This window comes from Oncorhynchus mykiss, chromosome 18, assembly GCF_057628025.1.
Source record: "Oncorhynchus mykiss isolate SJ-2025 chromosome 18, ASM5762802v1, whole genome shotgun sequence".
NCBI lineage: Eukaryota > Metazoa > Chordata > Actinopteri > Salmoniformes > Salmonidae > Oncorhynchus > Oncorhynchus mykiss.
The window spans coordinates 67,950,605-67,976,114 of record NC_143039.1 but is presented as its reverse complement, the minus strand read 5'-3'; the positions used below and the strand labels follow the sequence as shown (position 1 = coordinate 67,976,114).

Below are 25,510 nucleotides of genomic sequence, written 5' to 3'. Positions count from 1 at the left end.
ACACACACAGAGGAACATGAACACACACAGAGGAACATGAACACACACACAGAGGAACATGGACACACACACACAGAGGAACATGAACACACAAAGAGGAACATGGACACACACACAGAGAGGAACATGAACACACACACAGAGGAACATGAACACACACACAGAGGAACATGGACACACACACACAGAGGAACATGGACACACACACACAGAGGAACATGGACACACACACACAGAGGAACATGAACACACACACAGAGGAACATGGACACACCCACAGAGGAACATGGACACACCCACAGAGGAACATGGACACACCCACAGAGGAACATGGACACACCCACACAGAGGAACATGAACACACACACAGAGGAACATGGACACACCCACAGAGGAACATGGACACACCCACAGAGGAACATGAACACGCCCACACAGAGGAACATGAACACACACACAGAGGAACATGAACACACACACAGAGGAACATGGACACACCCACAGAGGAACATGGACACACACACAGAGGAACATGAACACACACAGAAGAACATGGACACACACAGAGGAATATGGGGAAAGGGTTTGGATAGAGGTGAATATGGAGGTAAGGCCTTGGAGAAAGGATTGGATATAGTGGTCTGGAAGGGAGATACAAAATGGAAACATTAGGAACACATTACATAAAGGTGCAGACATGACAAGGTAGTGCCAGGTGACTGTGGGGAGAAAATGGGTTTAACATAATTACACAGTCAGGAGACTGCCAGGACTAGACAGGGAGGTGATATAGGGATAGGACTGGACCAACCATTCTGTCCCACATTCCATACAACCTCTGGAATGTGTATCTGCCTGCCTGTGTGTTTGGGAGAGTGAGATTCTGTGTCTGTGGGAGAGTGAGATTATGTATGCATGGGAGAGTGAGATAATGTGTGCGTGGGAGAGTGAGATTATGTGTGTGTGGGAGAGTGAGATTATGTGTGTGTGGAAGAGTGAGATTATGTGTGTGTAGGAGAGTGAGACTATGTGTGCATGGGAGAGTGAGATTATGTGTGTGTGGAAGAGTGAGATTATGTGTGTGTGAGTTTGGGAGGGAGTGCATGTGTGTTCACGTGCACGTGTGTGTGAGTGAAATCCGTGTGTGTGTGCGTATGAGGTTATGCCTTTGATTTTGGTTTGTCAATGTGCCAGCGCACTATGAGAACGTAAACAAGGATATGAGTCCCCTCCTGCGTTGACTACATTAACATAACACGTCCAACCTTTAGATTAGCGGAATGTCAACACCTCTCTCCGTGTCATTCACTTTTCCATCTAAACCATGCAGATGCAGACTTGCATGATATTTGCTTCAAATTCCTGAAACAAATTGTACTTACAGGGCTGTCAGTGTGAGTCAGTCAGTGTGAAACTAGATTTTTCTTTCTTCAAAAAGCTATGAATAAAAGATGGAAGCATTTGGGGGAAAACCTTTGATGAGTCAACAGTGAGAGACTGGGGACTAGGGACTTCTCTGTCTACTACAGTAGAGTAATGGTAGTGGAGGTCAACAGTCAACAGTGAGAGACTGGGGACTTCTCTGTCTACTACAGTAGAGTAATGGTAGTGGAGGACAAGTCAACAGTGAGAGACTGGGGACTTCTCTGTCTACTACAGTAGAGTAATGGTAGTGGAGGTCAACAGTCAACAGTGAGAGACTCGGGACTTCTCTGTCTACTACAGTAGAGTAACAGTAGTGGAGGACAACAGTCAACAGTGAGAGACTGGGGACTTCTCTGTCTACTACAGTAGAGTAATGGTAGTGGAGGACAACAGTCAACAGTGAGAGACTGGGGACTTCTCTGTCTACTACAGTAGAGTAATGGTAGTGGAGGACAACAGTCAACAGTGAGAGACTGGGGACTAGGGACTTCTCTGTCTACTACAGTAGAGTAATGGTAGTGGAGGACAAGTCAACAGTCAACAGTGAGAGACTGGGGACTTCTCTGTCTACTACAGTAGAGTAATGGTAGTGGAGGACAAGTCAACAGTCAACAGTGAGAGACTGGGGACTTCTCTGTCTACTGAATGATGTGGCATTGACATACTACAGTAGCTGCCAGTCATGTGAATGTGAGTAAAACTACTAACTGTACCAAAAATATCACTAATGTTTATTTTTGAATGACTGTATTTAAATATTTCTAATTTGATGATATCTGCCCTGTGATTTCCATGTACTGTAGTTCTTAAGTATCCACTGGTTGCCCTTTTTTCATGGCAACAGGTCATATGTCTTGCTGCTGTGATTGCACACTGCAGTATTTCGCACAGCAGGTTGGGTTGTGGCTGGTAAATCTGTGGTCTGGGTGTAGGTCCTCTTGGTGTGGGTTTTCTCGGTGCAGGTCCTTCAGGAGAAGGGTGTTGCAGGTCAGTGAGGGTCCTGTGTGAGGTGCTGGGGCTGCGGTTCAGGGTGACGTCCTTCAGGGTCCTGGCAAAAGTTGGGATTGCTGCCTTGTAGAGGTGGACCTGGTCGTAAAAGGTGTTCAAGTCCAGGGTGGAGGGCCAGGTAGACATTAGGTTTTGAGGCACAGTCCCGGGAAATGCTTGCGTTCACCCGCTGTAAGGTGACAAGGTGAATATCTTTTTGTGGTAGCAGGGTGGAGATAACCACTTGTGCGTTGGGGAACGTTGTGTTTGGGTGTGTTCTGTTTGGATTGTGTGGACCACCATGCCTCTCTCCAGCTCTGAGAATGGATCCCTCAATGATAGAGGAGCAGTGCAGTTGTGGGACTTGGGTGTGTTCAGTGCTGGAGGGGGGACTATCCTCGTCTGCAGGACAGTTTGAAGAGGCGTGATCAGACTCACTCAGGATGGGGCAGTCGTCACCGAGAGAGAACGTTTCCTGCTGTGCTCTCTCTTTGATCCCATAAGTCCTGCTGGAACTGCTTGAGGATGCCCTGCACCAGAGGTTGTTTCAATTTCCTCAATGTCGAGTATTGAGTTTCCACCCTGGGCCAATACCCTCTATCTTGACATAGGGGTAGTGTGTTCTTATAGCACTGTGCCATACCAGAGGATGGTCTGTGTGGATATTAAGTTGCTTACGTTCCCCTCTATGTGGCAGCCAGCAAACATTGAAACAACCTCTGTCAACGTGTACAAGTATGGGACAGTAATGGTGCAGGGCATCCTCATGCAGTTCCAGCAGGACTTTTATGGGATCTAAGAGAGAGCACAGCAGGAAAAGCTCTCTCTCGGTGACGACTGCCCCATCCTGAGTGAGTCTGGTCACACCTCTTCAAACTGTCCTGGAGTCTCTGGAATGTCCTTGAGGAGCATTTTTTTGTACTTATTCCGTGCAGTGTTATTTTTAATAGCCAAGGGGTACTGTACTGTGATGACATCTGTACAGGGATACGGCATGGCGCAGGGGGCTTCAAATGTCTCTGCATTGGGTGGGAGAGGCTGTGAAACTCTGCTGCCATTGTTAGGCTCAAGAGTTTTCACACCTCTCACTTCACACTTCAGTGCTAATTGAAGTTGCCGCCAGTCTGTTCTTTCCTAGCAGCTTGGTAGCTCAGTATACTTACTTACTTAGCTTTATATAACACAATTACCTAGAGATGATTGTCTTTTACTTTCTGTCTTCAGAAAGTAGGTTCAGACTGAACATTACTCACCGAGGTTTGTGTTGGATGGTATTTCCAGGTTGTTTCTTCTGCAGGTTTTGGTTTGTTAGAAGTTTTTCCTCGATAGTCCTTGGTAGTAGTAATAGTCCATTCAGGTAATTTTGTCCAAAAATCAAGGTTTTAGGTAAGAAATGTTGAATTGGTTTGAAGGTTTTGATGTAGATGGTAGTTTCCTGTATAAGTCCATGGCATTTATCCAACTATAATTACATTTTTTTGCAGAAGAACTCAGGAGCCCATGATCTCTCTCTCTCTCTCTCTCTCTCTCTCTCTCTGACTCAGTCAGAGGCAGTTCCCAGGTGCCCTTTAATCTGTAACAGGTGGCCTTTAAAAAAAGCCACCTTAATAACCTGCAGGATAGACAGAGTGAGAGAGAGAGAGAGAGAGAGAGCTAGAGAGAGCTAGAGAGAGAGAGAGAGAGAGAGAAAGAGAGAGAGAGAGAGAGTGAAAGAGAGAGAGAGTGAAAGAGAGAGAGAGAGAGAGAGAGCTAGAGAGAGAGAGAGAGAGAGTGAAAGAGAGAGAGAGTGAAAGAGAGAGAGAGCTAGAGAGAGAGCTAGAGAGAGAGAGAGAGTGAAAGAGAGAGAGAGAGCTAGAGAGAGAGAGAGTGAAAGAGAGAGAGAGAGCGAGAGAGACAGAGTGAAAGAGAGAGAGAGAGTGAAAGAGAGCGAGAGAGAGCTAGAGAGAATGAGGGGTGCTGTTCATAGACATCAAAGGGCCTATCGTCTACCACCAAGCAGAGTTGGCCAGGAGCCAGGTCCTGAACACATATGCTTTTACGGCTCATTGTGTCACAGGGAGAATCACAAGTGCCCCAACCTAGCCTCTACTGTCATCACTCACTCACACACACGCACACACATGCATTTACGCACACACACACACACGCATGCATGCACACACACACACATGCATGCACACACGCTGTAGGTGTGTTAGTGCGTCAGTGTGAGTGTGATTACATTAGCATAGTTAGAGTAGCATTGTCAGAACACTCATTGATGTGTTAGTAAGGTACTGTGAGGAAAGGTCTGCGTCCCAAATGGCACCCTATTCCCCCCAATAGGACTCTGGTTAAAAGTAATGTACTATATAGTGAATAGGGTGCCATTTGGGACACAAAAGGTTAAGCCATGGGTGGGTGTAGTTAAATCTACCAAGCTACTGTCAAACCACGATAGACCTTCATGTTTTTGGTGCCAACATTTAAATGTCATAAAGTAATTTCCCAGGTGAAGGTTAAACCTACAACAACGCATTGAATCTTTTTTTCCCCCTCAGGTCATTAAATGGATTACGTTTTTCTGCTCCCTTCATAACTCTCCTGACCACAACTTGGGGCTCTGAACCACACACACACGGCACAAAACCGCACACACACACAAGCATATTCGCACGCCACTGGCACCCCCCCACCCCCCAGGTAGCATATGAACAGGTCATAAGCCATGGCAGAAATGTTTTGAAATACAGAACATTTGCTGTAAAACTGCTTCTTTCAGCCTCATGGCAAAATGTATAGAATTGTAGAAAATAAACTTTTAAAATACAACACTATCTCAGCCACATTGAAAAATGTGTAGAATAGCAGGAAATAAACGTTTAAAATACAAAATTCTCTCAGCATATGGCAAAATATGTAGAATTGTAGGAAGTCGCAGGGGCCCCATGAAACTGATGTACGCCACCGGCGTACTCATGCACGCACGTATGCAGCCATGCACACAGCTGCTAAAGCAACGCTCCTAATGTTGACGATGCCATAGATAATATCTCTTTCCATTGAAACATGTAGAAATTTGACTTAAACAAAAGAGAGATAAAGAGAGAGAGACCGAGAGATGAGAGAGCGACAGACGGAGAGAGAGATGAGAGAGAGACAGAGAGATAAAGAGAGAGAGACAAAGAGATTGAGATAAAGAGAGCGAGACGGAGAGAAAGACAGACTACGGGGACTATACATGATCATGATCACATCCAATCTATGGTCCAATCTATGCTCTAATCTATGATCCATCTATGATCCATCTATGAACATATCCATTGTCAGATACACTGTAAATAAGTTCTGTCTGACTGGAGTGAAGTTAGAGAGTAAAAGAGAATCGCTATGGAGCTGGTTACAACTACAGGTTTGGTGTGAACAACCAATATATTTTCCTGAGTTTCCTTCAATGACCATGATAATTCCTCTTCAATGACCATGATAATTCCCCTTTAATGACTATGATAATTCCCCCTTCAATGACCATGATAATTCCCAATCATCATGCGGATCCAGCCATGGACCCAGGCTGAACACTGTGTCTGGACTGGTCCTAGATGCTGAGGAAGACTCCTGCCATGGAGCGGGACTGGACACCGGCCCTGGCCTGGACATTGGTGCGGAGGAAGACTCCTGCCATGGAGCGGGACTGGACACCGGCCCTGGCCTGGACATCAGTGCAGAGGAAGGCTCCTGCCATGGAGCGGGACTGGACACCGAGACTGGACACCGGCCCTGGCCTGGACATCAGTGCAGAGGAAGGCTCCTGCCATGGAGCGGGACTGGACACCGAGACTGGACACCGGCCCTGGCCTGGACATCGGTGCAGAGGAAGGCTCCTGCCATGGAGCGGGACTGGACACCGGGACTGGACACCGGCCCTGGCCTGGACATCGGTGCAGAGGAAGGCTCCTGCCATGGAGCGGGAATGGACACCGGGACTGGACACCGGCCCTGGCCTGGACATCGGTGCAGAGGAAGACTCCTGCCATGGAGCGGGACTGGAGATTCCGGACCGTGGACCGTCACAGGAGGTAACGGACCGTGGACCGTCACAGGAGGTTCCGGACCGTGGACCATCTCAGGAGGTTCCGGACCGTGGACCGTCTCAGGAGGTTCCGGACTGTCTGTGGACCGTCATTGGAGGTTCCGGACTGTGAAACGTCGCCGGAAGCTCTGGACTGGGAATCGTCGCCGGAAACTCTGGACTGGGGAGACGTAGTGGAGGCCTGATGCGTGGGCCGGCACAGGTGCCACCGAACTGGCGACACACGCCTCAGGGTGAGTGCGGGGAGCAGGCACCGGACGTACCTGACTGGGGAGGCACACTGGAGGCCTGGTGTGTGGAGCTGGCACAGGATATACTGGGCTGTGGAGGCATACTGGAGACCTGGTGTGTATAGCCGGCATCAATGGATTCGGTTGCCATGTGAGGAGCTGGCACAGGACGTACTGGGCTGTGAAGGCAAACTGGAGACCTGATGCGTACAGCCGGCATCAATTGTACTGGAACTTTAACCTCTCTGGGATATTCGGGACGGTAGCGTCCCACCCCGCCAACAGCCAGTGAAAGCCAAATTCAAAACAACAAAAATCTCATAATTAAAATTCCTCAAGCATACAAGTATTTTACACCATTTCAAAGATACAATTCTCGTCAATCCAGCCACAGTGTCTGATTTCAAAAAGGCTTTACAGCAAAAGCACCACAAACGATTATGTTAGGTCACCACCAAGTCACAGAAAAACACAGCCATTTTTCCAGCCAAAGAGAAGAGTCTCAAAAGCAGAAATAGAGATAAAATTAATCACTAACCTTTGATGATCTTCTTCAGATGACACTCATAGGACTTCATGTTACACAATACATGTATGTATACATGTATTTTTGGATATAAATATGCACTTTATCGAACATACATGTATGGACATGTGTCAGATTTCAAAAAAACTTTACGAAAAAAAGCATACCATGCAATAATCTGAGTACGGCGCTCAGAGACCAAACAAGCCAAAAAGATATCCGCTATATTGTGCAGTCAACAGAAGTCAGAAATAACATTATAAATATTCACTTACCTTTGATGATCTTCATCAGAATGCACTCCCAGGAATCCCAGTTCCACAATAAATGTTTGATTTGTTTGATAAAGTTAATCATTTATGTCCAAATAGCTCCTTTTGTTAGGGCGTTTGGTAAACAAGTGCAAGTCCAGCCGAAAGGTCGGACGAAAAGTCCAAAAAGTTACATTACAGGTCGTAGAAACATAGAATCAATGGAATCAATCTTTAGGATGTTCTTATCGTAAATCTTCAATAATGTTCCAACCGGAGAATTCCTTTGTCTGTAGAAAAACAATGGAACGCAAGCTAACTCACATGACCGCGAGTCACAAGCTCGTGGCAATCTGCCAAACACCTGGCTCAATCCCCTATCATTCGGCCCCACTTCACAGTAGAAGCATCAAACAAGGTTCTAAAGACCGTTGACATCTAGTGGAAGCCTTTGGAAGTGCATCATGACCAATATCCCACTGTATCTTCGATAGGCTATGAGTTGAAAACCTACAAACCTCAGATTTCCCACTTTCTGGTTGGATTTTTCTCAGGTTTTCACCTGCCATATGAGTTCTGCTATACTCACAGACATCATTCAAACGGTTTTAGAAACTTCAGAGTGTTTTATATCCAATATATGCATATTCTAGCTTTTATGGCTATGTAGCAGGCAGTTTACTCTGGGCACCTTATTCATCCAAGCTACTCAATACTGCCCCCCAGTAACCAAGAAGTTAACACACTTCGCACGGCAAGTGCGAGGAGCTGGCACAGGACGTACTGGGCTGTGAAGGCATACCCGGAGACTTGGTGCGTAGAGCTGGCACAGATGGTGCCGGGCTGAGAAGGCGTCCTGGAGACTTGGTGCGTAGAGCTGGCACAGATTGTGCCGGGCTGAGAAGGCGTACTGGAGACTTGGTGCATAGAGCTGGCACAGATGGTGCCGGGCTGAGAAGGCGTACTGGAGACTTGGTGCGTAGAGCTGGCACAGATGGTGCCGGGCTGAGAAGGCATACTGGAGACTTGGTGCGTAGAGCTGGCACAGATGGTGCCGGGCTGAGAAGGCGTACTGGAGACTTGGTGCGTAGAGCTGGCACAGATGGTGCCGGGCTGAGAAGGCGCCTGCGCTGCAGCATACTCCTTTCCACAACCTCTCTCCGGTATCTCTCATTACCTTCTTCTATCGACTCCCACACAGGCTCTGGCTCACTCCCCGGTTCCGTCGACCACCCCATGTGCCCCCCCGGGCTGTCTTTTGGGCTTTCTCTGTGGCCGCGAACCCCGGCGTCGTCACTGTCCTCCCTTCTCTCCTTGCGTCTCTTTCCACGGCAGGCTTTCGTGTCTTGCCAAGACTTCCTCCCAAGTCCAGGATATTCTCTCCTCGATCCCCTCCAAAGACCAGGCTGCCATCTCCTCCCGGGCATGCTTCTTGGTCCCGTTGTGGTGGGATATTCTGTCACGATCGTTGGAAGCATACTCGGACAACCGTGCAGCGTTATCTGGGTTCCACATCTTCTATTAGAAATAAGTGAACCACACAACAAAACAATAAAGACTCAACGAAACGTGACGACAATGGAGTGCTGACATGCAACTACACATGAACAATATCCCACAAAACACAGGTGGAAAAATTATACTTAAACATGATCCCCAATTAGAGACAACAATAGCCAGCTGCCTCTAATTGGGAATCATACCAAACACCAACATAGAAAACAAAACTAGAACCCCACATAGAAAATATAAACTAGACTAACCCCCCAGTCACGCCCTGATCTACTCCACCATAGAAAATAAGGATTCTCTATGGTTAGGACGTGACAGAGACAGGATATCGTCATCCCAAGACAGAGATCTGTCCTCTCCTCCATCCCATCTGTCCATTTGTCCGTCCTCAGTGTTCTGCCTGTGACATCAGTGTTATGGGAAAACACAGCCCACCACATCCTCTCCAGGACAATGGGGAATTATCAGCCATAATCAGTCATCGGGCTACAGCGGGAAAATCAAAACATACACACACACACACGTACAAAACACACATACTGTACAAATCACACACATGCTGTACACACACATACTGTACAAAACACACATACTGTACACAAACATTCTATTCAAAACACACACACACACATTATGTACAAAACACACACACTGTACACACATATACTGTACAACACACATGTACTGTACACACACATTCTGTTCAAAACACACACACATACTGTACAAAACACACACACACATACTGTACACACATATACTGTACAAAACACACATGTACTGTACACACATACATACTGTACAAAACAAACACACATGTACTGTACACACACACATACTGTAAAAAACACACACACACACGCCACACACATGCCAAACACATGCACGCATCCACACAATAATGAACGGACACACACACACACATATCCGTCGTTAGTGAGAGGGGGAGACGTGTGTCTCGTTGTAAGGACAGACGGTTGGGAAAGGAAACATAAATTACAGACCTGTTGGCACTGCTCCCTAACCACAACAATGATTGTGTCCCAAATGGCATCCTATTTCCTATTTAGTGCACTACTATTGACTGCTTCTCTTTTACACCAGTGACTCTCTCTTATATGCATCACAAACACAAAACAGTAATATATAAGTAAACCCTACAGCAAAGAAATATACATTTTTATCATTGCATTTATTTGACTGATGTGAGGGAGGATTGAACAGCTTGGGATTTCAGTAGAAGAAGTTTGTTACACCACAAACTGACAAATACCTATATCAAGAAAGTGACTCCTCTGCTGCCTGCAACCACAGCCAACTGTGGCAGAATTGTATTGATAACCAAACTGACAAAAAATGTACCAGTAGAAATCATATTTCCAGTCAATATTAGTGAGGAAATCCCCAAGTCGAGTAATTCCATGTAAAACATACAGCAGTTGGGTTTTTCATGTAACTCATAAATGCACTATCCCTTACTTTTCAAACTTTATAAACTCAGGAAAAAAATAAATGTCCCTTTTTCAGGACCCTGTTTAAACACTTTCCCATGCTTGTTCAATGAACCATAAACAATTAATGAACATGCACCTGTGGAACGGTCGTTAAGACACTAACAGGTTACAAACGGTTGGCAATTAAGGTCACAGTTCTGAAAACTTAGGACACTAAAGAGGCCTTTCTAATGACTCTGAAAAACACCAAAAGAAAGATGCCCAGGGTCCCTGCATATCTGCGTGAATGTGCCTTAGGCATGCTGCAAGGAGGCATGAGGAATGCAGATGTGGCCAGGGCAATAATTTGCAATGTCCGTACTGTGAGATGCCTAAGACAGCGCTACAGGGAGACAGGACGGACAGCTGTTCGTCGTCGCAGTGGCAGACCACGTGTAACAACACCTGCACAGGATCGGTACATCCGAACATCACACCTGCAGGACAGGTACAGGATGGCAACAACAACTGCCCGTGTTACACCAGGAATGCACAATCGCTCCATCAGTGCTCAGACTGTCCGCAATAGGCTGAGAGAGGCTGGACTGAGGGCTTGTAGGCCTGTTGTAAGGCAGGTCCTCGCCAGATATCACTGGCAACAATGTCGCCTATGGGCACAAATCCACCATCGCTGGACCAGACAGGACTGGCAAAAAGTGCTCTTCACTGACGAGTCGCGGTTTTGTTTCACCAGGGGTGATGGTCGGATTCGCGTTTATCGTCGAAGGAATGAGCCTTACACCGAGGTCTGCACTCTGGCGCGGGAGCGGTTTTGGAGGTGGAGGGTCCGTCATGTTCTGGGGCGGTGTGTCACAGCATCATCGGACTGAGCTTGTTGTCATTCCATGCAATCTCAACGCTGTGCGTTACAGGGAAGATATCCTCCTCCCTCATGTGCTACCCTTCATGCAGGCTCATCCTGACATGACCCTCCAGCATGACAATGCCACCAGACACACTGCTCGATCTGTGCGTGATTTCCTGCAAGACAGGAATGTCAGTGTTCTGCAATGGCGAGCGAAGAGCCCGGATCTCAATCCCATTGAGCACGTCTGGGACCTGTTGGATCGGAGGGTGAGGGTTAGGGGCATCCCCCCAGAAATGTCTGTGAGCCTGCAGGTGCCTTGATGGAAGAGTCGGGTAACATCTCACAGCAAGAACTGGCAAATCTGGTGCAGTCCATGAGGAGGAGATGCACTGCAGTACTTAATGCACCACTTTTTATTTTGACCCTCCCTTTGTCCAGGGACACATTATTCCATTTCTGTTAGTCACATGTCTCACTGAACTTGCTCAGTTTATGTCTCAGTTGTTGAATCTTGTTATGTTCATACAAATATTTACACATGTTAAGTTTGCTAAAAATAAATGCAGTTGACAGTCGTTTTTGAGTACATTCTACTTTTCCAATTTTATGAAATCACTGCACTAGGTCTGGGGTAGAGGTCGACCGATTAATCGGAATGGCCGATTAATCTTTTGTACTTTTGGACACCAATTTGGCAGATTTTTCCCCCCACACCTTTATTTAACTAGGCAAGTCAGTTAAGAACACATTCTTATTTTCAATGACGGCCTAGTGGGTTAACTGCCTTGTTCAGGGGCAGAACGACAGATTTTTACCTTGTCAGCTTGGGGAATCGTTTTTGCAACCTTCCGGTTACTAGTCCAACGCTCTAACCACCTTCCTTACATTGCACTCCACGAGAAGCCTGCGTGGCAGGATGACTACCTGCTACGCGAGGGCAGCAAGAAGCCAAGGTAAGTTGCTAGCTAGCATTAAACTTAGAAAAAATAATCAATCTTCACATAATCACTAGTTAACTACACATGGTTGATGATATTACCAGTTTATCTAGCGTGTCCTGCGTTGCATATAAATCGATGCGGTGCCTGTTAATTTCTCATCGAATCACAGCCTACTTCGCCAAACGGGTGATGATTTAGCATTGTCGTTGCACCAAACCTAACCATAAACACCAATGTCCTTTCTTTAAAATCAATACACAAGTATATATTTTAAACCTGCATATTTTAAGTTAATATTGCCTGCTAACATCAATTTCTTACAATTAGAGAAATTGTGTCACTTCTCTTGCGTTTCGTGCAAGCAGTCAGGGTATATGCAGCAGTTTGGGCCACCTGGCTAGTTGCGAACTGTGTGAAGTCCAAAAGTATGTGGACACCTGCTCCTCGAACATCTCATTCCAAAATCATGGGCATTAATATGGAGTTGGGCCACCCTTTGCTGCTGTAACGGCCTCCACTCTTCAGGGAAGGCCTTCCACTAGATGTTGGAACATTGCTGCGGGGACTTGCTTCCAATCAGCCACAAGAGCATTAGTGAGGTCGGCGCTGGTGTTTGGCGATTAGGCCTGGCTCGCAGTTTGCGTTCCAATTCGTTCCCAAATGTATTTTATGGGGTTAAGGTCAGGGCTCTGTGCAGGCCAGTCAAGTTATTCCACACCGATCTTGACAAACCATTTCTGTATGGACGTCGCTTTGTGCAAGGGGGCATTTTCATGCTGAAACAGGAAAGGGCCTTCCCCAAACTGTTGCACGAAAGTTGGAAGCACAGAATTGTCTAGAATGTCATTGCACGTTGTAGCGTTAATATTTCCCTTCACTGGAACTAAGGGGCCTAGCCTGAACCATGAAAAACAGCCCCAATACCATTATTCCTCCTCCACCAAACTTTACAGTTTGCACTATGCATTCAGGCAGGTAGCCTTCTCCTGCCATGCGACAAACCCAGATTTGTCGGACTGCCAGATGGTGAAGTGTGATTTAGCACTCCAGACAATGCATTTCTACTGCTTCAGAGTCCAATGGCGGCAAGCTTTACACCACTCCAGTTAACGCTTGGAGTTGTGTATGGTGATCTTAGGCTTGTGTGCGGCTGCTCGGCCATGGAAACCCATATGAAGCTCCCGACGAACACTTTGTGGCTGAGCCGGTTTCACTCCTAGACATGTCCACTTCACAATAAAAGCACTTACAGTTTACAAGGACAGCTCTAGCCGGGCAGAAATTTGACAAACTGACTTCTTGGAAAGGTGGCATCCTATGACGGTGCCACGTTGAAAGTCACTGAGCCCTTCAGTGACACCATTCCACTGCCAATGTTTGTCTATCGAGATTGCATGGCTGTCAGCAATGGGTGTGGCTGAAATAGCCGAGTCCACGAATTTGAAGGGGTGTTCACATACGTTTGCCCATGTAGTGTATGTGGCTTCCAAATGAGAGTATAAATGTGTTGCAAATGGCACCCTATTCCCTACATAGTGCACTACTTTTGACCAGAGCCCTATTGGCCCTGGTTGAAAGTAGTGCACTATAAAGGTAATAGGGTGTCATTTGGGACTCAGATTGCATGACAGGCAGGCTTGGTGAGAACAAGGCACTGGCTAAAAAATAACTAGGCAGGCACATTGGTCCTGATGACATCTGAGATATGTCTCTTCATTTAGCCTCATACACAATGCAATGAATGAACCGCCACCAATCCATGTTACACAGTAAATGGTGAATGACCTCAAACACCACTGTGTGTGTGTGTGTTATCTTCAGGTGTGTCCTCTTAGCTCCCAGTAATAATGTCGCCCCAGGCTTTAGCTCAGTGGTCTAACAAGGTCTTGAGGCAGAAAGATGGTAGTCTTGGAAACCAGACACTAGGCAACAGCAGTGACTAGGGTCTGGGAATCATGACGGACTGTCTTGGTAACTTTGAAAAGGCAACAACAACAAAAAATCTGGGGAGGGTCCTCTTCAGACAGACAACTATCCCAACCAATCACAAGACAGACATGCCTCGAAACCAAAGTTTGCAGGCAAAACCTTTGCAGTGGTTTTAGTGAAGGTAGTTGATGCAAACTAGCCACTTGAGAAATGCACCTATTAAAAACATCCTCCATGATCTTCATCTTGATAGCTACTAATTTAGTTTCAGGGGGATGTGGGGAGCATATTTCCTCTATGCCAAACTGACGATCTGTTACATACAGACGTTGTTAAGCTGGAGCATTGGTACATTGCCGGAAGCAACCGGCCTGTCTTCAGCAGTGTTTCCCAAACTCGGTCCTCGGGACGCCAAGGGGTGGATGTTTTGGTTTTTGCCCTAGAACTACACAAGTGATTCAAATAATGAACTAATAATCTAGCTTTGATTTGAATCACCTGTGTAGTGTTAGGGCAAAAAACTAAACGTGCACCCTTTGGGGTCCTGGGGACCGACTTTGGCAAATGCTGCAAAAATGCTCCAAAAGAGTTCTGTTGTGGAAATTCTTACACATTTCCCGTACAGTTCTTTGGATGTCCCCATAGGAGAACCCTTTTTGGTTCCCAGTAGAACCCTTTTGGGTTCCATATAGAATCCTATGTAAAGAGAGTTCTACAGTGCATTTGGAAAGCATTCAGACCCCTTCCCCTTTTCCACATTTTGTTACGTTAAAGCCTTATTCTAAAATGTATTTAAGAAATGTTTTCCCTCATCAATCTACACACAATAACCACAATGTAAATGTATTAAAAATGAAAAACAGAAATACCTTATTTACATAAGTATTCAGACCCTTTGCTATGAAACTTGAAATTGCGCTCAGATTCATCCTGTTTCCATTGATCATCCTAGAGATGTTTCTCCAACTTGATTGGAGTCCACCTGTGGTAAATTCAATTGATTGGACATGATTTGGAAAGGTACAAACCTGACTATATAAAGTCCAATAGTTGACAGTGCATGTCAGAGCAAAAACCAAGCCATGATGTTGAAGGAATTGTCCGTAGAGCTCTGAGACAGGATTGTGTCATGGCACAGATCTGGAGAAGGGTAGCAAAACATTTATGCAGCATTGAAAGTCCCCAAGAACACAGTGGCCTCCATCATTCTTAAATGGAAGAAGTTTGGAACCACCAAGACTCTTCCTAGAGGCGCTGGCCGCCGGTCCAAACTGAGCAATCAGGGGAGAAGGGCCTTGGTCAGGGAGGTGACAAAGAACCCAATGGTCACTCTGACAGAGCTCCAGAGTTACTCTGTGGAGATGGGAGAACCTTCCAGAAGGACAACCATCTCTGCAGCACTCCACCAATCAGGACTTTATGGTAGAGTGGTCATACAGAAGCCACTCCTCAGTAAAAGGCATGACAACCTGCTTCGACTTTGCCAAAAGGCACCTGAAGGACTCTCAGAAAATGAGAAACAAGATTCTCTGGGCTGATGAAACCAAGATTGAAATCTTGGGCCTGAATGCCAAGCGTCACGTCCGGAGGAAACCTGGCACCATCCCCATTGTGAAGCATGGTGGTGGCAGCATCATGCTATGGGGATGTTTATCAGTGGCAGGGACTGGGAGACTAGTCAGGATCGAGGGAAAGATGTACAGAGCAAAGTACAGAGAGATCCTTGATGAAAATCTGCTCCAGAGCGCTCAGGACCTCAGACTGGTGTGAAGGTTCACCTTCCAACAGGACAATGACCCTAAACCCACGACCAAGACAATGCAGGAGTGGCTTCGGGACAAGTCTCTGAATGTCCTTGAGTGGCGAAGCCAGAGCCCAGACTTGAACCCGTTCAAACATCTCTGGAGAGACCTGAAAATAGCTGTGCAGCGACATTCCCCATCCAACCTGACAGAGCTTGAGAGGATCTGCAGAGAAGAATGGGAGAAACTCCCCAAATACAGGTGTGCCAAGCTTCTATTTCCTATGGGGACAGCTGAAGAACCCTTTTAGGTAGGGATGCACGATATATCGGTGAACATATCGGAATCGGACGATATTAGCTAAAAATGCCGACATCGACATCGGCCCGATGTCTAGTTTAACGGCGATGTGCAAAACCAATGTCAAAGCTGACGTGCACACCTATATATAACGTAGGTAGATGAGGTACATACCTATATATAACATAGGTAGATGAGGTACATACCTATATAACACAGGTACATGACGTAATGACGCCACGTAAAATGTTTTCCTAACATAGCCCACAATGTCTGCTGTGTGGATTGAGCAGTCAACAAGTCGAGCAGTCAACAAGTCGAGCAGTCAACAAGTCGAGCAGTCAACAAGTCGAGCAGTCAACAAGTCGAGCAGTCAACAAGTCGAGCAGTCAACAAGTCGAGCAGTCATTGGAAAGAACACTTCGATGGAGACGAGAAACAGGTTTTTACGTGAAATGTTAAATACACAGCTGGACAAGATGGAAACGGACACAGTGTCAGTGCGCACCGAGGAAGAGAGGCCACGGACAGACAGAGCTGAAACTTCACTGCTTGACATGTATGATGAAATCCTGGTTGAGAATGAAACGACTGAACAAATGAACAACAAAACAGCACAGCAAGTAAGTGAAAGAAATAGGTTTTGATTAGGTCTTACTGGTAATGGGGACGTGCGTAAATGCCAACAAAATAACTTTTTGGTCAGTGTGGTGTGTGTGTAACATTTATTTAACTAGGCAAGTCAGTTAAGAACTGGGGCGGCAGGTAGCCTAGTGGTTAGAGCGTTGGGCCAATAACCGAAAGGTTGCTAGATTGAATCCCTGAGCTGACAAGGTAAAAACATGTAATTCTGCTCCTGAACAATACAGTAAACCCACTGTTCCTAGGCCCTCATTGTAAATAATAATTTGTTCTTAACTGACTTGCCTTGTTAAATAAAGGTCAAATTAAAAAAACGAACAAATCCTTATTTACAATGACAGTCTACCCCGGCCGAACCCGGATGAGGCTGGGACAATTGTGCGCCGCCCACATACTAATCACAGCTGGATGTGATACAGCCTGGATTCGAACCAGAGACTGTAGTGATGCCTCTTGCAATGAGATGCAGTGCCTTAGACCGCTGTGTGTGTGTGTTAACTATTTAACTGTACTAGAATGCTTAAAAGGCCGCTCAAATTGTAGTTATCGGTATTGAGGATTTTTTGGCAAGGAAAATATTGGATATCGGTGTCGGCCAAACCTGTCATATCGGTTCATCACTAGGTTCTAGATAGCATATTATTTTCTAAGAGTGTAGTATGGGTGTCAAACTCATTCCATGGAGGGCCGAGGGTCTGCTGGTTTCTGGTTTCTCCTTTTAATTTGTGTCCAATTAAGACATAGACAACCAGGTGAGGGGAGTTCCTTACAAATCACTGACCTTAATTAATCAATCAAGTACAAGGGAGGAGTGAAAAGCCACCGACTCTCTGCCCTCCGTGGAATGAGTTTGACATGTCTAGAGGGACTGAAAAGATGTCACAAATGGCATAAGGTCAATGTGCAGTGTCTCCCAGTATGTGTGTGTGTGTGTGTGTACCAGGACCACTCACCTTCTCCTGAACATCTCAGCGAAGATACAGCCCACACTCCACAGGTCAACTGGGGTGGCATAGCTGGACTGGAGCAACACCTCTGGGGCTCTGTACCACAACGTCACCACCTAGACACACACACAATCAACTCATTAATACACACATTAATACACACAATCAACACATTAATACACATGAATACACACAATCAACACATTAATACACACACTCAACACATTAATACACACATTAATATACACAATCAACACATTAATACACACAATCAACACATTAATACACACAATCAACACATTAATACACACAATCAACACATTAATACACACACTGTAACAACGCACAGACACACAACATACAGACACACACCCTTCTCTTACATGTTCTTCCAATACACAGACATAAAAAGTGACCCTCTGGTATGCATTAGGTTACTTCTTCTACCACAGGCTTCACCCACACTATGAAAGGAGAAGAGGAGGAGAAGAGGAGAGGAGGAGAGGAGGATGAGAAGAGGAGAATAAGAGGAGAAGATTATGAGAGGAGAAGATGAGGAGAGGAGGAGAGGGGGAGAAGATGAGGAAAGGAGGAGGAGAGGAGGATAAGAGGGGGAGAGGAGGATAAGAAGAAAGGAGAGATGAGGAGAGGAGAAGAGAAGAGGAGGAGAGGAGGAGGATGAGAAGAGGAGGATAAGAGGAGAGGAGGAGAAGATGAGGAGAGGATGAGAAGAGGAGGAGGATAGGAGGAGGAGGAGAGGAGGAGGATAGGAGAAGGAGGAGTAGAGGAGAGGAAGAAAGAAGGAGAAGAGGAGGAGAAGAGGAGGAGAGGAGAAGGATGAGAAGAGGAGGAGGGAAGAAGAGGAGGAGAGGAGCAGGATGAGAAGAGGAGGATAAGAGGAGGAGGAGAGGAGGAGGGAAGAAGAGGAGGAGAGGAGAAGGATGAGAAGAGGAGGAGAGGAGAAGGATGAGAAGAGGAGGAGAGGAGAAGGATGAGAAGAGGAGAAGGATGAGAAGAAGAGGAGTGGAGGAGAGGAGGAGAGGAGGAGAGGATGACAGGGGGAGGAGAGGGGGAGAAGATGAGGAAAGGAGGAGGAGAGGAGGATAAGAGGAGAGGAGGAAGAGAGGGGGAGAAGATGATGAAAGGAGAAGATGAGGAGAGGAGGAGAGGAGAAGAAGAGGAGAGGAGAAGCATGAGAAGAGGAGGATAAGAGGAGAGGGGGAGAAGATGAGGAGAGGAGTAGGATAGGAGAAGGAGGAGGAGAGGAGAAGAGAAGAGTAGGAGAGGAAGAAAGAAGGAGAAGAGGAGGAGAGGAGAAGGATGAGAAGAGGAGGGGGGAAAAAGAGGAGAGGAGAAGGATGAGAAGGATAAGAGGAGAGGAGGAGAGGAGGAGGAGAGGAGATGAGGGGGAGAAGATGAGGAGAGGAGGAGAGGAGAAGGATGAAAGAGGAGGATATGAGAAGAGGAGGAGGGAAGAAGAGGAGGAGAGGAAAAGGATGAGAAGGATAAGAGGAGAGGAGGAGATGAGGGGGAGAAGATGAGGAGAGGAGGAGAGGAGAAGGATGAGAAGAGGAGGAGAGGAGAAGAGGAGAGGAGGAGGAGAGGAGGAGAGAAGACGGATGAGAAGAGGATAAGAGGAGAGGGGGAGAAGATGAGGAGAGGAGAAGAGGAGGAAAGGAGGATGAGAGGAGAAGGAGGAGGAGAGGAGAAGAGGAGGAGAGGAAGAAAGAAGGAGAAGAGGAGGAGAAGAGGAGAGGCTGAGACCAGAGCACTCCTGATACCTGAGACACATTCCTCTTTCCTCCCTCACAGTCCTCTCTCTAAGTGTTTTACCTGAGAACGCCAAATGACACGCGCACACACACGTTTCTGTGCCCCTGTCTCAGGGTTACATAAGGTATGAAATCATATCTGGCAGGGCAGGTCTCTGGGAGCGCTCCTGTTTTGGTATGCCCAGATCACACAGTGTTTCCATAGTGAGCCATCAGGGAACTCAGCACTGGTCCCTGTGTGTGTGTGTGTGTGTGTGTCCATTACAACAAGATCCCCTGCTTTCACAGGACTCAGCTGTCATACTCAAACAAACCCCAGTACAACTTAGCTCTTAGAAAACTGCTACTACATTGTATTCATATTATGTTTCCCCCGCGGACATCAGGTTTGAAAGTGCTTTGCGATGCTCGAGGAGGGAGTGTGGAACATCTCTTGCTCTACTAACATGTAGCAGTGCCCACTTGGGAAATTAGCAGGCAGGCAGCCATTTTGTGCCAGAGCCAGAGCTGCTCCCCACATGTCTCCCAGTTTCTAACCCTGTGCTTGTACTCTGCTGGGAGCTGTGTCGACTAACTGTTAGCCCACAGGAAAAGCAGCATTGTTAACAGCTACAGTAGGGAAAACCACCAGACAAAACTCAGTGACCCCTCGCGAGAACGTGGACTTCTTCCAGGTGCTTTCCCTCTCCAGTTTTTCCTACGGCGGTCGTTTGGCCCGAGGCCCCGGCAGCCGCTGCTGCTCTCTCTCTCTCCCTCGCTCTCTCTCTCTGCTTATCACCGTGTTAGCAAAGACCAATGTTTTCCAAATGCCTTGCATGTTTGTCCAACACAGTGAGAGAATTATGAACAAAACTAAGCCTGCACTGCGGTTTGGTAACAGAACAGTTACTACAAGTTTGCATGTTCACCTTTGACCTTACTAATGTGGACTGTACCTTTGGGACAATGACATCCCATGACAGTGTGCAAGTGTGTAATATTTATGCAGTAGCTGTGTTGAGGGTTGACTTTGAGTCAAATAATATGATCACTCAATTAGGTTTAGTAGATTATGTTTGGTTTATAGATTTATCTGACTCCTAGTCTGAATTGAAATGTTTTATTTGACCAGGTAAGTTGACAGAGAACACATTCCCCTTTACAGCAGCAACCTGGGGAATAGTTACAGGGGAGATGAATGAGCCAATTGTAAACTGGGGCTGATTAGGTGGCCATGATGGTATGAAGGCCAGATTGGGAATTTAGCCAGGACACCAAGGTTAACACCCCTACTCTTACAATAAGTGCCATGGGATCTTTAGTGACCACGGAGAGTCAGGACACCCTTTTAACATAATATCCCATCCGAAACACAGCACTCTACACAGGACAATGTCCCCAATCACTGCCCTGGGGCATTGGGATGTTTTTTTAGACCAGAGGAAAGGGTGCCTCCTACTGGCCCTCCAACACCACTTCCAGCAGCATCTGGTCTCCCATCCAGGGACCAAACAGGACCAACCATGCTTAGCTTCAGAAGCAAGTCAGTAGTGGGATGCAGGGTGGTACAATGCTGGCAAATCATAAATAACTTTAAGGAATTCAGTTATCTAGCAGACTATCATCGGGTATCTGAAAGAGAGTTCACTGGTGTTGGGTGTGTAACGAGGTTGATTAAAGTACATTACAAAACCTCATGTTCTTCTTGCGAACTGATAGAATGGTCAGATGCTATTTTTACAGCCACATGTGCTAAGATGACACTTTCTCAGTTCATTCTTCCTGGCTAAGTGGAAACATAAAGGAAGTTGAAGCTGTGAACAGTGTTGGTTGGCTCGTGTCACGTGACCCGAGATGAGATGCACATGACTCATTCTAAAAAAGAACTCAGGCAGGCCATTAAAGCTTTTAGAGCACTGAAACCTATTTTCATGTGTGGGGGTGTTGAGTTCATAAAAAGCATGCATGAAGTGGTCGTTGTACTGCCTAATTGACAGGATCATTAAATGTCATCGCTGTCATCTTGTGAAGTTTCATTGTATTTCTTTTTTTCTTTCTTTTTTCCCACCTTTATTTAACCAGGTAGGCTAGTTGAGAACACCTTTATTTAACCAGATAGGCTAGTTGAGAACACCTTTATTTAACCAGGTAGGCTAGTTGAGAACACCTTTATTTAACCAGATAGGCTAGTTGAGAACACCTTTATTTAACCAGATAGGCTAGTTGAGAACACCTTTATTTAACCAGGTAGGCTAGTTGAGAACAAGTTCACATTTACAACTGTGACCTGGCCAAGATAAAGCAAAGCAGTGCGACACAAACAACACAGAGTTACGTATAGAATAAACAAACATACAGTCAATAACACAATAGAAAAGTCTATATACCGTGTGTGCAAATGAAGTAAGATTAAGGAGGTAAAGCAATAAACAGGCCATAGTGGTGAAGTAATTACAATTTAGCAATTAAACACTGGAGTGATAGATGTGCAGAAGATGAATGTGCAAGTAGAGATACTGGGGTGCAAAGGAGCACAAATTAAATAAATAACTAACAATATGGGGATGAGGTATCTCATATATCTAACTCTCATATATCTAACTCTCATATATCTAACTCTCATATATCTTATCTCTTATATCTAACTCTCATATATCTAACTCATATATCTAACTCTCATATATCTAACTCTCATATATCTTATCTCATATATCTAACTCTCATATATCTAACTCTCATATATCTTATCTCATATATCTAACTCTCATATATCTTATCTCATATATCTTACTCTCATATATCTAACTCTCATATATCTTATCTCATATATCTAACTCTCATATATCTTACTCTCTCTCTCTCTTGTCAGAGCCTTACATCATAACTATGTTCTATACAAACCCTTGAACTGAATTGAGTGTTGATGTGAGCATCCATATTTCAGACCAAAAGGGTACCTGGAAATGAAATGACCGTGCACTCAGGGGAAAATACCACCACAGACCGAGAGACAGATATCACCATATAACACGTGGATAGATGCATGTGTGCAATATCAAACCCAATCAAACCCTTTCCTGTGGTTACGTCTCTTCGAGAGAGACAGACGCCTGCTGTTATTCGCATGTGTCTATTTTCCATTGCATCTTTCTCAAACACCACAACACAACTAGACTGCACTCCAGCAGACTTCTAGGAAGAACCACATAGTCAACACTAACTGATGTGAGGGCTTAAGTATGTGCGTCGTTATTTGAAGGCCAGGCCACAGATAGACACAGCAGGAAGTGTTGTTACCATGCAGAATTAGTGTGGAGAAGACTTCCTGAAACATACAGTAATGATTTTGGTTAGAGAGCCAGAGCCGCGTCCCAGATAATGTGTTTGGTATGGCATGTAGTGCATTCCATGGCAATTATAGTCAGAGGAGTTGGTTAAATGCGTTATCATGGTTAAAGGACCATCATTTGGTATTCATGAACAAATGACATATGCTGCAAGTACCAATCGAAGGTGATTTATAAAGTCGTTCCCTTTCCAAGCATCCTTGGCCTATGACCCTATGCAGACCCAGAAAATGTGTTTTTTCTTCTGGCCACTATCAGTGCTGCTAAGCTAAGCACATACCTCTTCCTCTGTTTCTCCTCTCTCTCTCCTCCCTCTCTCCTCCCTCTTTCTATAAAATATCTGAACATCTCTCTATATAACCCTTATATGTGTCTGTCCCTCTCTATTCCCTCTCTATTCCAGTATAGACTTCTGTCCTAGTCCCCCATAACACATATTATGTGTCTCGCTCACTATAGCACATATACGTTTCACTCTCTCTCTCTCCATAAAACACACCGGCCTCTCTATATAAATCAGGCTTCACTCTGTGAAACAACAGAGCATCTGGAGGACCTGAGCCCAAGGACCATGCCTCAGGACTACCTGGCCTGACAACGCCTGTCTGTCCCTGTCCCCAGTCCAACCGGTTGGGATACCGGTCCAGTTCTGATATCCTGCCTGCAGCTATGGAAGTCTGCCCTGTTTTCCCGACTCTGCTGTTTCTCCCCTCTCCCTCCCTCCCTCCCTCTCCTTCCTCTGGACCTGCTGTTTCTCCCCTCTCTCTTTCTCCCTCACTCCCTCACTCTCCTCCCTGTGGACCTGCTGTTTTTCCCTCACCTTCCTGTGGACCTGTTGTTTCTCCCCTCTCTCTTTCTCCCTCCCTCACTCCCTCCTTCCCTCCCTCTCCTTCCTCTGGACCTGCTGTTTCTCCCCTCTCTCTTTCTCCCTCCCTCCCTCCCTCTCCTTCCTCTGGACCTGCTGTTTCTCCCCTCTCTCTTTCTCCCTCACTCTCCTTCCTGTGGACCTGCTGTTTCTCCCCTCTCTATTTCTCCCTCACCTTCCTGTGGACCTGCTGTTTTTCCCTCCTCTTCCTGTGGACCTGTTGTTTCTCCCCTCTCTCTTTCTCCCTCACTCCCTCTTGCTCCCCTTCCTGTGGACCTGCTGTCTCAACCTTTGAATGCTCTGCTATGAAAAGCCAACTGATATTTACTCCTGAGGTGCTGACCTGTTGCACCCTGTATAACCAATGTGGTTAGAATTTGACCCTGCTGGTCATCTATGAACGTTTGAACGTCTTGAAGAATGATCTGGCCTAAATGGCCATGTACTATTATAATCTCCACCCGGCACAGCCAGAAGAGGACTGGCCTCGCCTCAGAGCCTGGTTCCTCTCTAGGTTTCTTCCTAGGTTCCTGCCTTTCTAGGTACTTTTTCCTAGCCACTGTGCTTCTGCCTCTGCATTGCTTGCTGTTTGGGGTTCTAGGCTGGGTATCGGTAAAGCACTTTGTGACAACTACTGATGTAAAAATGTCTTCATAAAATACATTTGATTGATTGATTTGTTTGTTGTTTGAATACCAGATTGCTCCTTTAAGAAAAAACATGAGTCAAGGCTATACTCATTTAACTTGGTACAAACTCAAAAAATATCCCCCATCTCACTTTCTCTCCTTTCCTCCCTCTCTAGAAACTATTTTTCTCAGTACTGTCCCTCCTTTCCTCCCTCTGTAGACACTATTTTTCTCCCCTCTGTCCCTCCTCTCCTCCCTCTCTCTTTGCTCGCTCGCTCCCTCCCTCCCTCCCTCCCCTGACTGACAGACAGGTAGACAGGCCTCTCCTTTAGCTCTGCTTGTGTGGAGCTGCTGCTTGCCTGCTAACAGAACAGAGGCGGTCAGATAAAGCAGCCTGGCTGGCTGACTCCAGATTAAAGGACAACATTCTGGGCATTCCTTTCTGCTGAAAGTATTCATCCCGTCCGGCCCAACTCTCTCTCTCTGCTGCACACTGGATAATAAATGGTAGGCATGCAGAACAGAGAGCAGGCAGGAAGGCAGAACAGGCAGAACAGAGAGCAGGCAGGAAGGCAGAACAGGCAGAACAGAGAGCAGGCAGGAAGGCAGAACAGGCAGAACAGAGAGCAGGCAGGAAGGCAGAACAGGAAGCAGGCAGGAAGGCAGAACAGGAAGCACAGAGAGCAGGCAGGAAGGCAGAACAGGCAGTACAGAGAGCAGGCAGGAAGGCAGAACAGGCAGTACAGAGAGCAGGCAGGAAGGCAGAACAGGAAGAACAGAGAGCAGGCAGGAAGGCAGAAGAGGAAGCACAGAGAGCAGGCAGGAAGGCAGAACAGGAAGAACAGAGAGCAGGCAGGCAGGAAGGCAGAACAGGCAGTACAGAGACCAGGCAGGAAGGCAGAACAGTGGATCCTCCAAGGCAAGCCTCAATGACCAAACACATCTGCCTACCCCCCCCTCTCTCTCCTTCGTTGCCCCCCTCTTTCCCCCCCTCTCCAGTGGTGTAAAGTACTTAAGTAAAAAACACTTTAAAGTACTACTTCAGTAGTTTTGGGGGTATCTGTACTTTACCTGACTATTTCTATATTTGACAACTTCTACTTATACTCCACT

At 46.2% G+C, this 25,510-nt stretch overlaps 1 protein-coding gene across 2 annotated transcripts in view; it reads right to left on the bottom strand.

Annotated features, from left to right (window-relative positions):
* The window catches only part of cdk6 (cyclin-dependent kinase 6), a 90,874-nt gene that overhangs the window by 12,391 nt on the left and 52,973 nt on the right, over positions 1-25,510 (bottom strand). For both annotated transcript variants that reach the window (XM_021572661.3, XM_090209194.1), the window contains exon 5: positions 17,812-17,921. In XM_021572661.3, the coding sequence (XP_021428336.1) occupies positions 17,812-17,921 (110 nt within the window). The remainder of the gene's footprint in view (positions 1-17,811; positions 17,922-25,510) is intronic.